General features: G+C 44.5%; 1 protein-coding gene across 1 annotated transcript in view; it reads left to right on the top strand.

Annotated features, from left to right (window-relative positions):
- LOC135512209 (leucine-rich melanocyte differentiation-associated protein-like) overlaps window positions 1-15,664 on the top strand; it is a 412,825-nt gene that overhangs the window by 291,389 nt on the left and 105,772 nt on the right. The window contains exon 5 of the mRNA XM_064933983.1: window positions 6,787-6,919. Coding sequence (XP_064790055.1) covers window positions 6,787-6,919 — 133 coding nt within the window. The remainder of the gene's footprint in view (window positions 1-6,786; window positions 6,920-15,664) is intronic.

Genomic DNA, 15,664 nt, shown 5'->3' with positions numbered 1-15,664 from the left:
CTCAACCCTCAACCATCCACTCAGCCCTCAACCATGCCCTCAGCCCTCAACCCATCCACTCATCCCTCAACCCATCCACTCAACCCTCAACCCATTCACTCAACCATCCACTCAACCTTCAACCCATTCACTCAACCTCAACACATCCACTCAACCCTCAACCCATCCAGTGAACCCTCAACCCATCTACTCAACCCATCCACTCAACCAACCACTCAACCACCCACTCAACCTAAACCCATCCACTCAACCTCAACCCATTCACTCAACCTCAACCCATCCACTCAGCCCATCCACTCAACCCTCAACCGATCCACTCAACCCTCAACCCATCGACTCAACCCTCAACCCATCCACTCACTCCTCAACCCATTCACTCAACCTCAACCTCAACCCATCAACTCAACCCATCCACTCAACCCTCAACCCATCCACTCAACCATCCACTCCACCCTGAACCATCCACTCAGCCTAAACCCATCCACTCAACCCTCAACTCATCCACTCAACCATCCACTCAGCCATCAACCATCCGATCAACCTAAAGCCATCCATTCAACCCTCAACCATCCACTCAGCCTAAACCCATCCACTCAACGTCAACCCTCATCCCATTCACTCAACCTTAACCCATTCACTTAATCCTCAACCCAACCACTCAACCTAAACCCATCTACTCAACCTCAACCATCCACTCAACCTAAAACCATCCACTCAACCTCAACCCATTCACTTAACCTCAACCCATCCACTCAACCTCAACTCATCCACTCAACCCTCAACCCATCGACTCAACCCTCAACTATCTACTCAACCCATCCACTCAACCATCGACTCAACCCATCCACTCAACCCTAAACCCATCCACCCAACCATCTACTCAACCACCCACTCAACCTAAACCCATCCACTCAACCTCAACCCATTCACTCAACCTCAACCCATCCACTCAACCCATCCACTCAACCCTCAACCGATCCACTCAACCCTCAACCCATCGACTCAACCATCAACCCATCTACTCAAATCATCCACTCAACCCTCAACCCATTCACTCAACCCATCCACTCAACCCTAAACCCATCCACCCAACCATCTACTCAACCCATCCACTCAATCCTCAAACCATTCACTCAACCATCCACTCAACCTTCAACCCATTCACTCAACCTCAACCCATCCACTCAACCCTCAACCCATCCAGTGAACCCTCAACCCATCCAACCAACCCATCCACTCAACCATCCACTCAACCTTCAACTCATTCACTCAACATCAACCCATCCCCTCAACCCATCAACTAAACCCTCAACCCATCCATTCAACCTAAACCCATTCACTCAACCTCAACACATCCACTCAACCAATCGACTCAAACCTCAACCCATCCACTCAACCCTCAACCTATGCACTCAACCCTCAACCATCCACTCAGCCCTCAACCATGCCCTCAGCCCTCAACCCATCCACTCATCCCTCAACCCATCCACTCAACCCTCAACCCATTCACTCAACCATCCACTCAACCTTCAACCCATTCACTCAACCCTCAACCCATCCAGTGAACCCTCAACCCATCTACTCAACCCATCCACTCAACCCATCCACTCAACCACCCACTCAACCTAAACCCATCCACTCAACCTCAACCCATTCACTCAACCTCAACCCATCCACTCAACCCATCCACTCAACCCTCAACCGATCCACTCAACCCTCAACCCATCGACTCAAATCATCCACTCAACCCTCAACCCATTCACTCACCCTCAACCCATCCACTTAACCCTCAACCCATTCACTCAACCTCAACCCATCCACTCAACCCTCAACCCATCCACCCACCCTCAACCATCCACTCAACCCATTCACTCAACCCTCAACACATTCACTCAACCTCAATCCACCAGCTCAACCCATCCACTCAACAATCTACTCAACCCTCAACCCAATCACTCAACTTCAACCCATCCACTCATCCCTCAACCCATCCACTCAACCCTCAACCCATCCACTCACTCCTCAACCCATCCACTCAACCCATTCACTCAACCTCAACCCATCAACTCAACCCATCCACTCAACCCTCAACCCATCCACTCAACCATCCACTCCACCCTGAACCATCCACTCAGCCTAAACCCATCCACTCAACCCTCAACTCATCCACTCAACCCTCAACCCATGCACTCAACCCTCAACCATCCACTCAGCCATCAACCATCCACTCAACCTAAAGCCATCCATTCAACCCTCAACCATCCACTCAGCCTAAACCCATCCACTCAACGTCAACCCTCATCCCATTCACTCAACCTTAACCCATTCACTTAATCCTCAACCCATCCATTCAACCTAAACCCATCTACTCAACCTCAACCATCCACTCAACCTAAAACCATCCACTCAACCTCAACCCATTCACTTAACCTCAACCCATCCACTCAACCTCAACTCATCCACTCAACCCTCAACCCATCCACTCAACCCTCAACCATCCACTCAACCCATCCACTCAACCCTCAACCCATCCACTCAACCCTCAACACATTCACTCAACCATCAACACATTCACTCAACCTCAACCCATCAACGATACCCATCCACTCAACCCTCAAACCATCCACTCAACCATCCACTCCACTCTGAATCATCCACTCAACCTCAATCCATCCACTCAACCCTCAACCCATCCACTCAACCCTCAACATATGCACTCAACCCTCAACCATCCACTCAGCCCTCAACCATGCCCTCAGCCCTCAACCCATCCACTCATCCCTCAACCCATCCACTCAACCCTCAACCCATTCACTCAACCATCCACTCAACCTTCAACCCATTCACTCAACCTCAACCCATCCACTCAACCCATCCACTCAACCAACCACTCAACCATCCACTCAACCTAAACCCATCCACTCAACCTCAACCCATCCACTCAACCCATCCACTCAACCCTCAACCGATCCACTCAACCCTCAACCCATCGACTCAACCATCAACCCATCTACTCAAATCATCCACTCAACCCTCAACCCATTCACTCAACCCTCCACTCAACCCTCAACCCATTCACTCAACCTCAACCCATCCACTCAACCCTCAACCCATCCACCCACCCTCAACCATCCACTCAACCCATTCACTCAACCCTCAACACATTCACTCAACCTCAATCCACCGGCTCAACCCATCCACTCAACCATCAACCATCTACTCAATCCTCAACCCATCCACTCAACCTCAACCCATCACTCAACCCTCAACCCATCCACCCACCCTCAACCATCCACTCAACCCATTCACTCAACCCTCAACACATTCACTCAACCTCAATCCACCAGCTCAACCCATCCACTCAACCATCAACCACCTACTCAATCCTCAACCCATCCACTCAAACCTCAACCCATTCACTCAACCATCCACTCATCCCTCAACCCATCCACTCAACCCTCAACCCATCCACTCACTCCTCAACCCATCCACTCAACCCATTCACTCAACCTCAACCCATCAACTCAACCCATCCACTCAACCCTCAACCCATCCACTCAACCATCCACTCCACCCTGAACCATCCACTCAGCCTAAACCCATCCACTCAACATCAACCCATCCACTCAACCCTCAACTCATCCACTCAACCCTCAACCCATGCACTCAACCCTCAACCATCCATTCAACCTAAAGCCATCCACTCAACCCTCAACACATTCACTCAACCATCAACACATTCACTCAACCTCAAACCATCAACGAGACCCATCCACTCAACCCTCAAGCCATCCACTCAACCATCCACTCCACCCTGAATCATCCACTCAACCTCAAGCCATCCACTCAACCCTCAACCCATCCACTCAACCCTCAACCTATGCACTCAACCCTCAACCATCCACTCAGCCCTCAACCATGCCCTCAGCCCTCAACCCATCCACTCATCCCTCAACCCATCCACTCAACCCTCAACACATTCACTCAACCATCAACACATTCACTCAACCTCAACCCATCAACTCAACCCTCAAACCATCCACTCAACCATCCACTCCACCCTGAATCATCCACTCAACGTAAACCCATCCACTCAACCTCAATCATCCACTCAACCCTCAACCCATCCACTCAACCCTCAACCCATCCACTCAACCCTCAGCCCATCCACTCCACCCTCAACCATCCACTCAACCTAAAGCCATTCACTCAACCCTTAACCCATTCATTCAACCTCAACCCAACCAATCCACCCTCAACCATCCACTCAGCATAAACCCATCCACTCAACCCCGACCCTCAACCCATTCACTCAACCTTAACCCATTCACTTAATCCTCAACCCAACCACTCAACCTAAACCCATCCACTCAACCTCAACCATCCACTCAACCTAAACCCATCCACTCAACCTCAACCCATTCACTCAACCTCAACCCATCCACTCAACCTCAACCCATCCACTCAACCCTCAACCCATCCACTCAACCTCAACCCATCCACCCACTCAACCCTCAACCCATCTACTCAACCCTCAACCCATCTACTCAACCCTCAACCCATCCACTCAACCCTCAACCCATCCACTCAACCCTCAACCCATCCACTCAACCCTCAACCCATTCACTCAACCTCAAACCATCCACTCAACCTGCAACCCATCCACTCAACCCTCAACCATCCACTCAGACCTCAACCATCCTCTCAACCTAAACCCATCCACTCAACCCTCAACTCATTCACTCAACCCTCAACACATTCACTCAACCTCAACCCATCAACTCAACCCTCAACCCATCCACTCAACCCTCAATCACCCACACAGCCCTCAAACATCCACTCAACCCTCAACCATCCACTCAACCTACACCCATTCACTCAACCCTCAACACATTAATTCAACCTCAACCCATCAACTCAACCATCAACCCATCTACTCAATGCTCAACATATCCACTCAACCCTCAACCCATCCACTCAACCCTCAACCCATCCACTCAACGTAAACCATCCACTCAACCTCAACCCATTCACTCAACCCTCAACACATTCACTCAACCTCAACCCCTGGGGCGGCAGGGTAGCCTAGTGGTTAGAGTGTTGGATTAGTAACTGGAAGGTTAAAAAAAAAATCCCCGAGCTGACAAGGTACAAATCTGTCGTTCTGCCCCTGAACAGGCAGTTAACCCACTGTTCCTAGGCCATCATTGAAAATAAGAATTTGTTCTTAACTGACTTGCCTAGTTAAATAAAGGTAAAAAAAATAAAAAAATAACATACACTCAACCCATCCACTCAACCCTCAACCATCCACTCCACCCTGAGCCATCCACTCAACCTAAACCCATCCACTCAACCTCAACCTATCCACTTAACCCTCAACCCATCCACTCAAACCTCAACCCATCCACTCAAACCTCAACCAATCCACTCAAACCGCAACCGATCCACTCAAACCTCAACCAATCCACTCAACCCTCAACCATCCACTCAGCCCTCAACCATCCACTCAGCCCTCAACCATCCACTCAACCTCAACCCATCCACTCAACCCTCAACCCATTCACTCAACCCTCAATCCATCTCAACCCATTCAGTCAACCCTCCATAGAAGAGGATGAGAATAATTAACTGACTAAATGAGGCTTGAATTATAATTCTTACTCTTTGTCAGACAATGTCTATTTAAGAATTGTGTATTATTAACGACATTAGCATAGGGTTTATCACTCTGTCACTCAACTGCCCAAACACCTCAAGCCTGGTATGTTTCAGGTATTGTAGCTCTATTCAATCAAAACCTATATGCAGATGTTCTCAGACTTGAGTCATAATATACTGTTTGTGACATTGTTATTGTTTATATAGTAAGTATTTAGCATATAGATCAATCCATAGCTCCCTTCCCTAAAATCCTAGTGTGTTGACAACCTGACGTTGGTTTTACTAACTATCTTCAGCTCCAACATGATCATCATCAGGGACCGGGCTGTGCCCATATTGTGGTTCCTCCTCGTCCCTCCTCACCCTTCACTTAGCTGCTGCTGCATGTCTGTTACTGTGTTCTGTTTGGCTGGAACCTCCAGCCTTGACATGTCTGTTCCCCTGCTCCGCTCCCACCCGCTCTCTTGCTCTCTGAAAGGATCTGTTGTCATCTCCGTATCCCAGCCATTATCTCGCCGACGTTTCCTCTCCCTCCCAATGAAAGATAGAGAGTGTCTGAAAGCGTAGAATATAGATCTGTGATGTTACAGGAATGGCAGCTCTGGCAGATGGGGCGTATCTCCTTTCCTTCTATTTATATTTCCGTCCTTATTTTTTATCAGCTTTGAAGGTTATTACATGGAAGGATAGATATCATCGCCATTAAATCTATACTGAGTAAACAAGTCGTCTTCTTTTCAAGATGTTTGCTGATATGTGCTGTTTTAGTAATTTTAGAATTAGATTTGCATAATTCCTTTTGTAGGTGGATATTAACTAGTTGTTATGCTCTGGCAGTTTATGTTCTCTTATTATACAGTACAGACATCTTGTGGTTTGTGCCGTATTCACTAGATGTGTTCAGTTTGTAGAGTAATCTTGATTTTTGTTCTCAAATCATGTCATGTAGATAGATATACGTTTGTTTGTGTTTTTTATGTTCATTTTTATGTAAACATTGTTCTATAAAGTAAAGTGTGTGTTATATGATTTGGTGTACAGTCAACCGACACAAGTCATGATGCCCTACATAAGGTACATCTGTTAGTTATCATATATTGTTGTTTGTGTGTGTTTCCTCAGGTATTTTGTTCTGCACAAGCTACCCACCTTAAAGTTCCTAGACACTAGGAAGGTTTGTAAGATTGAACAGCAGGAGGCTGAGGCACGGGGAGCCTTCATGAAGGTGGTTAAACCCAAGTTATCAGACACGGTGGTGAGTACACCCTTTATGATCTAATAGCGCTGGTTTCCCAGACACAGATTAAGCCTAACCCTAGACGTAGGCTTCTACTTCCATATATACATTTTACGGGACACAGCATATTTTACAAAAGTTATCTTTTGTTTGTTTTTAGTCCCATCTTTCAGTTACCCTCAACCCCTCCCATCTCAGAAGACCGTCCAGTCTTACCTTTTCTGCCTTTCAGAGGGTCCTCCTCATTAGCAGTGTGAGATCAGATGATATATCTCTGATATATTGAATTATCTAAAAGTTCCCTCACTCCCGTTGGGGTCAATCATTTGTCTAACCCCTCTAACCATATTAAGGACATGGTTAAGTGATGTGGATGAGCAGTAAGAAACTGACATATTCTCATCCCTCACCCCCTGTCTATCCTCCCCTCCTGTCCCCCTTTTTCCATCCGTGTCTGAGTGTCAGTCTCCCGTTGCAGGGGTCCTGGTGCGACGGCCCTTTGAACAGGAGCCCTTTCCCTCCCTCCGAGGGGACTCTCTCTTTAATGAGTGTGTGTGCTTCTGAGGGCATCCTTGTGTGTGCAAGCATGCCTGCGTGCGTATGTATGTATGTGTGTGTGTTTATGACCACGGTCTGACCTCATTCCGTATGCATGAGCCCAGATCAAAGTGGACGGGGAGGCTGTCCGGTCGCGGTAGCAACGAGGAGCGTGACAGCGCTGGCCATCGGAGCGACAGCTCACGTACACGCCAGTCACAATCGCTTAATTATCCCCCGACCATGCACTTATTCCTCCCTCGCTCGTTAGAGCCACGCAGACTAATTAGAGTTTGGGATTTCATAGATGTAACCCTTCACATCCCTCACCCCTCTCCCCCCTCCTCCTCTTCTTTCGAAGGGGTGGAAATGAACAGCTTTGCTAAGATTCGATTTCATGTAATTGTAAGGCCATGAAATATTTACTGGTTGGATCAGCGAGGCCTCATCGTCCCAGGGTCCCCAGAGCCTTACAGACATAAAGGAGTCTGGGAGGTAAGAACAAAGCCAACCAATGACAAGGCATGATGCGTGTCGAGCAGACGCAGGGTTTAAAAGTGCACAGAGAAAACAAAATATTTATCGTTTGCGACAATCAGCCAAAATATTGTAGCGTTTTAGTGTCAGTCCACACAACTCTTTGTTCTTGATTTATCGTGCAAGTGGCAGAGCAAGAAAAGAAAACATTGAAATAATTTAACCCCATTCTGGCATGTTTGCTAGATGTAGAAAAGTGGAATGAAACACTGCTCATCCACTTGATATGAAAAGAAGCCGAGCACTTTAACAATGCTTGTTGGCAGGCAAAAGTCACTTTGGAGGGTTATATTTACATAGCCCTGCCAATGTAGCAGCAACACTTGCCTTTGTTATCATAGATTTAGATATGGCTGAAGATTATCTCGCTAATTCTAGTTGATTTATATGTGTTTGTGTCAGAGTATTTTGCAGAAGATGCTATGTACATTATCAGATGGAAATGTCTCATTATGTTTGTCTTCACTTACCCTTTACTAAAGTAGATTAACGTTCCTTTCTCTGTTTCTACAGTACAGTACTGTATTCACTCTGCTCCACCGTAACAGCCTTTGACTCAATATACTGTCTAACCGTTACACAGCCTCCACAGTACTATGACTTTGCTCATAACTGTTTGTGAGGTATCTACGTAGGGCTTATGTAGACTTGTGAATGCTCTATAAAGCCTGCATAAGTTGTTTGTTTACTGTAGAATAGAGAGAGTGAGAGATGGGGTAGTGTGGTTCCAAATGTCCCGTAGTGTGCTTGGGTCCGTAACGGTTAGTTTTGAGTCCGATGAGACATGATGCGGCAGCCGTAACCGGCGCGGGGGGGAATGTGTACACCCCGCCTCACCCGCCTCCCCACCATCTAATTGGCTCCATCATCAGAGCCATTGTGTTTCTGACCAATCGTGCAGGTCACCAATTAACGAGTGGCGCAGACAAACGAGGCAGTAGGGAGAGAGAGATGATGATGGTGTAATTAGACATTTGTGTTTGCTTTTATGTCTCGTACAGTGGGGCGTCCCTTCATAACACTGGAGCCTGGTGTCTGGAGTTACTGTAGCACAGTTAAACTGGACACTAATTAGTACTCTCTCCAGTCTCACTCATTTCTCTCTCTCTCTCTCTCTCTCTCTCTCTGTCTCCTTCTTTACCTCTCCCACTCTCTTTGTATTAGAGTTATGAAGATGCTGTATATATTGATGAATAACCCATGTTTAGGTTATAATCAAAGTTAAAGACGCTTTCAGAACAGCTGCATTACACACTTTGAAGATGAATGTTAAACTCAGCGTGAAAACCTCAGTCTACACTAAAATGAAGGACACACTCGTTGACCCTGCTTCTAGTTAACAGTAAGTGAATTATTATGATGAACACATACTGTGCATGCTTATCTAAGCCCCTCTCATATGACTGTGTAAATCAGAAAAAGAACAGGTTGCTCTCTAGTTGTTCATGCTCCTAGCGTGATGTATCGGAACAGCTAATGGGCGTGCTAAGGAAGAGGCAGCTCTGAACTTTGGAGACCTCCTGGGCTGCATCTCAAATGGCACCCTGTTCCCTATTTGGGGCACTACTTTTGAACAGGCCCCATAGTGCTCTACGTAGAGAATAGGATGCCATTTGGGACAGAGACTTAGTTTGAGCCACATCAGAATGGAGTGTGACCACTGTTTAAACTGCGTTTCAATCATGCCGTTATGGCATGGCACCATGGGCAGCCACATGGTTCTGATAACAAAGCAATGAGCTTTAATACATTATGAATACCGTCACTTCTCCAACATTCTGAACGTTTTCCAAGTCTGCTAAATCATGAACAGTTGGATGTCTGCTCAAAGCACTCATACGCACGTAAAAAAAACTGCTCTTATCTGATGTAGGATAAGTACTCTATTTTACAGTATTTGTTATAAGATTGGCTCTGCTCTGTGTTGAGTAATGTCAATATCAAACCTATATTGGTATCATACAATATACTTTATTAGTGTGGTCTACAGACAATGCCCATCAAGATTGTGAAGACTTTTTTAAATGATGGAAAAGCTGGATTTGAGTCATATCAACAATCAGTGTTGACAGATTAAGAGAAAGAAAAATGACCAACTGTAAAAGTGAACATTTACAGTGTGAACAAAGACCCTTTTGCAGCTCATTGAATTGATCATGACTTTTCACGTACCACTGGGCCCTAGAAATGCATAACTCTGTGTCTCAGTGTGTGTTGTTTTATGTGGCGCTACTGTACAGTCTGTGTCGTACACTAGCTAGGTACGTCATCTTCCTCAACCATAGTTACGAAGACCACGTTATTGGGTCTCTGTCTTATTGGATTTCCTGAGTGGAGAAGACGAGCAATGGGACAAACCGAGAGACAGAGACAGAACTAGAGGGAGAGACATACCTAAATTATTGACAACAATTCAAATGTTATATTGTATGCAAAACAAATGGGGGAATTATATTATTTTATGCCAATACAGTTGCTCAGAGAAAGAGATTTTGTTTAACAAGTTATATGTTTTTTTTCTTTTAAATACCTTTTTAATACCTCACCTTACAAGGACAATGGCACTGAGCCTTTTTCTAAAATGATTTATGAGTTGGAGAACACATTGGGAGGGATCTTAGACAAATCCTCAGTACAGAATCTTTCCAGATCTTTGATATCCTTCGTCTGCGATTCTGGACTGCTTATGGATTTTAAGTCCAGAGACTGAGATGTCCGTTGCTAAATGTTGATTTTGTGGCTAATCAACCATTTATTTAGATGTGCTTGGGGTTATTATTTTGCTGGAAGATCCACTTGAGGACAAGTTTCAGCCTAATGGTAGCGGCAACCAGGTTTTTGGCTAAAATGTCCTGGTACTGGGTAAACTTCATGATGCTATTGTCCTTAACCCCTTACACTCGTACGCATATAAGGGTTGAAAACGGCTGATTTGGGCACTGATAAACACCTATATTGGAACACAGTGGCTGTACAGTAACATGGTATACATGATGTCAGAGCTCTTGCTCTGCGCTTCACAGCTCTGGATGGGTTTTGACTGACAGCCGCTCTGAACTTGAGCACATCGCACGACATGAAGTCTCCCCCACCCCTCCCGCTAATTGGGCACATTTATTTATTGTCTGAGTGAGAGAAATGCTGTAAATGAAGAGGACTCTATGTATTTTGAAAGATGAGACGTTGAGGATTCTAATAAATACCGCTTTAATGTCATAAAAGCAAGCCAAACACCCTTGAGTCCAAAAGTGCACATCTCCTTTCCGTATCATAAAACTCACGTCATATACAGTGTCAACATTTACGATCACTATGTTTGATGTACAGTTACAAGATGACATGGCATCATACCCTGGTGTCACGACTTCTGCCGAAGTCGTTGCCTCTCCTTGTTCGGGCGGGGTCTCTCGGCGGTCGACGTCACCGGTCCTCTAGCCATCATCGATCCATTTTTCATTTTCCATTGGTTTTGTCTTGTCTTCCCACACACCTGGTTTCAAACCCATTCATTACCTGTTGTGTATTTAACCCTCTGTTTCCCCTCATGCCTTTGTCAGAGATTGTTTATTGTCAGTGTTGTGTTTGTTGTATAGGTGCGCGACGGGTCCTCGTACCCATGTTTGTTTATATTCTATTCTTATTAGTGTTATGGAGCATGTTACGTGGACATTCATTAAAAGACTCCATTTTACACTCCGTTTGACTCTCCTGCGCCTGACTTCCCTGCCACCTATACACACGACTCTGACATCTGGGTTGTTCTGAGCAGAATTAGCCTATTTTTGTCTATTGTTAAGACAATTTGCTGCGGCACACACACCTGAATGCACTCATGTCTCTTTTCTATGTGCACAATAATTACGATGTGTTTCTCTGCGTTGCATTGTGAAACCCCAACACTGTAAAATTGTGTTTTCATAACTTAGCTAGTCATGTTGGCATAAGAACAAGCTTTCAAATGAAGCCCACCTGACGCACATTGCAATTTATAATGGACTGTTTTTGAATTGAGTAACAACAGGGGATGCAGGGTTGTGTTCCAACCAAACAACTGTGAGTGTGCTTGTTGTAATCCCTCCACGGCACAGCTAGGAGAGAAACAAAAACACTGTATAGTTGAAGACTCTATGGATCATCAAAGTGCATTGAAATTACTAAGGAACTGTGTACACTTTGGAGAGGTGTGTGGCCTTGGAGACAACAGTTAGTCCTCTCACTCAAACCCTTGTATTTTATGTTGCACCTACCCCAAATTTTCACGTTACCGAATGTATCCAGAGGATTTTCAGATTTCGTTATCAACAAATGCACCGAAAAGTACAGTAAATATCAAGTCTGCATAAAATCAACTGTGTAATGTTTTGGATTCAGTCTTGTGTCAGTTGAACTGTTGTGTCCTCACCTTTTGCGCTAGTAATTTTCCCATAATCTCCAAATGATTCCCTTTCAATTGCTAACATGGTTATGCATTTTCATATTACTTCTGTAAAAACATGCACATTTAGTCATTCATATAGGACAATTCCCACAAGTGTAAAAGGTTAACAAGGGCCCCAGTGACAGTGTGATGACAATGCCACAAAATCAACACGTTATGACACAGTCATAACCTTGTCATAAGTCATAACAGCTGACATAATCTGTCTAGGCCGTCATTGAAAATAAGAATTTGTTCTTAACTGACTTGCCTAGTTAAATAAAGGTAAAATAAAAAATAAAAAAATATTTTTGGTCTGGTTATGACACCTATATGAGTGTCAAAGACAACAAATCCTACGACACCGGCAGACCATTCCATTCTACCTGTATATAACATTTCCTCAAATTTGCCATTTTATTACCATTGTAATTGCACACACATTGATGTCAAACATGTACGTAGCCCAATGCTCTGTCACTGATGACTAGGATAAATGCAGGAGCAGGACAAAACACCCTCTTTGGGACTTATGCCATGTGATGATGTATGTCATAGGCCTATCTGGCTTATATTATGACCCTTACAACAACAACAACACATTGTTCTATGATGATAGAAATGTCCATATTTTGAAATCAAAGTTTGTGTACACAACGGTATTATTGGGATCCTCCATGGTTTTGCTATAATATACATGTATACTTAGTGCAACCACTAGGGGGAGACATTCAAACTGTTAGCTGCAGGCGTCCTCCTCCATACATTGGGATTCAGTCTCCGGACTTGAATCCCATGGAAAACCTCTGGTTTGAATTGAAGAGGGCAGTCCAAAAGCACAGATAAAGGATATCAAGGATCTGGAAGGATTCTGTATGAAGGAATGGTCTAGTATCCCTCCCAATGTGTTCTCCAACTCATAAAACATTTTAGAAAAGCAACTATGTCGTTATCCTTGCAAGGTGTAGTTATTGAAAGGTATTTAAATCATTATTTATTATATACCATTTAGAGATTAAACAAAATCTCTTTCTCTGAGCAATTGTAAAAAAACAAATAATAATAATAATTGCCATACAATATATCTCCGTATTTGAATTATTTATTTTTTACAGTAAGTTTTGCTCATGTTTATCAAGGGCGTCAATAATATCGGAACCCACTGTAGACTGAGAGGAAGAGACCAATAGAAACAAAGAGAGGGGGTATGTGAAGGAAAGAGGGGGATGGCCAAATACCTGAAGTAAACATGTCAATTGAGTAAAGGCCATTGAAGTGTTTTTCTGAGACATCGACAGACACACAGAGAAGAGAAGAAGCAGAGGCAGAGAGTTGAAAAGCCTTGAGCTGTATTTTGGGCGTGTTGGAATGTCATAATGTGATAATTCTCTTTGAGGACTCGGATGTCATGGAATGTGATGGCGCTAAACCACATAGAGCCATTTGGACTGCTCTAGGCTGTTCTCGGAAAAAACACGTGGTTTCTACCGTGGCTTCACTCCCTAACCTCCCTCAGCCTCCCTCCTGCTGACTCACCATCACGAAGCCTGTTGTTAAAACCTTGGGTTAAACTGACCATGTCTATCAAAACACTCTGACAACATGTTCTCTATTTCTTCTATCCCGAGCACCACTCAGAGAAGCCATGTCGGATTTGACTGGTATTATGATATTTCACTCCCCGTCCTGCATGTTAAAGTACATTTCACAGTGAATGAAGTAAGTGCTCAGTCCGCTGCCACTAAACACAGCTTGGTAGCGACGTCAGGGGGTATAGCGGTTCCGTGGATGTCACATAGATTTTGCTCGGAGGGAGAGTTTGACTTGATTTCAGAGCCCGGGACATGACTTTTTCTCCCCACATCTTCCTGCGTGTAATGCAAAGCGTTAACGTGAAGCAGACAGAGTCGCGAGGCGGTTCGAGCCCATTCGAGCCAGCTCTCGTCTCCCATGAGCCCTTGCTCTCAGGGTGACTGCTCTTCTGTGGAATCGACAGTGACAGAGCCAGGAAAGTCCTCAAGTGGATCTTTTCAGTTCTGTTTTTCCCTCCGCTGATGTTAACCTGCTTTACTCTGCAGCGGTTCACTTCAAGTTTGCACAGAGGAAAGAAGTCAAAATATGTAAAATAGACCACATGATTTGAGAGCCATGATTGTGTATTGTAGGCCTACACATGATGGATGCTTGTGTGATTTTTTGCATTAGGAATCTTCTGGAAGGGAATAGAAGGATATCAGTTATTATCTTGCTTTCTTCTTTTCTTCTTTTTAAATGTCTCTAGTGGGGCCTGTAAAGTTTGCCGCTACGTTCCTCTCTGCACTAGAGAGTTATGAGTTCCCTGAAGCTTTCGAACATAACAAACAGCATGCGATATTGCTCTGTGCATGTGCCTTCAGTGGGTTTGCTGAATCATTTTATTGGATATATACGTGTCCTCTCAGGATATGCTTCTCAACAGGACAAGAAAATACAACCAATCAGACGGCTGTGAAAACAAGTTTATTATACCGTTTTCTCTCAGCCTAGTGATTTATATATTTCCAGCTGCATATTTCAATGACATTATGACTTCATGTCAGACATTGTCTTTGGTCTGCTACAGTATAGGTTAAGTCAGTACAGTAAGGAGGAGTATGGGTTTTTTACCCTCTGTTGGCCTCACACCAACTTGTGCTAACACTCAAATAATGGATGTGTTCTTTTCCATTCTTTTCCATTGGCTATCGATTGATTGAAGTACATTATCACTGAGACATTTTTTGTTGTTATTTATGTTTACGCTGTTATTCATTTTGTAGTGATAGCTATTAAGAGTAATAGCATTTTGTGATGGATACGGTGCAGGCTGTAAAACGTCTACATGGAAAAAAGAGAAGACAGAAAAAGTTGACAGCAAAATAGGAAACAGATGTATAAGTGACATAGCAGACAATAGTGGAATTACAGTATGACTGTCAGTCTCATCGCTGTGTTTGTGCATTCTGATGGACTCTAGACAACTCAATTCACTGAAAACAACAAAGAAATAATAGAGATGAATCTCTTTTAATTGTTAGCGTGACAGGCCAGTTCACAACATGACCATTCCAGCTTGTTAAGTCTATAATCATCTTGTTATTGAGGTTTTTGTTTCAAGTGTTTAGGCAACAGGAAACAGCACTACATTCTGGCTCTCTCTCTTTCTCTCTCTGTCTCTTTCCCTGCACGCTTCAGTCAGCACCAGAAACATATGAAAGTACTGTCTTCCACATGTCAGGGACAGCATGGACCAC

Source organism: Oncorhynchus masou, chromosome 24, assembly GCF_036934945.1.
Source record: "Oncorhynchus masou masou isolate Uvic2021 chromosome 24, UVic_Omas_1.1, whole genome shotgun sequence".
NCBI classification, from domain to species: domain Eukaryota; kingdom Metazoa; phylum Chordata; class Actinopteri; order Salmoniformes; family Salmonidae; genus Oncorhynchus; species Oncorhynchus masou.
Note: the sequence above shows the minus strand (reverse complement) of the source record. Positions and strands in the feature narration are given on the sequence as shown.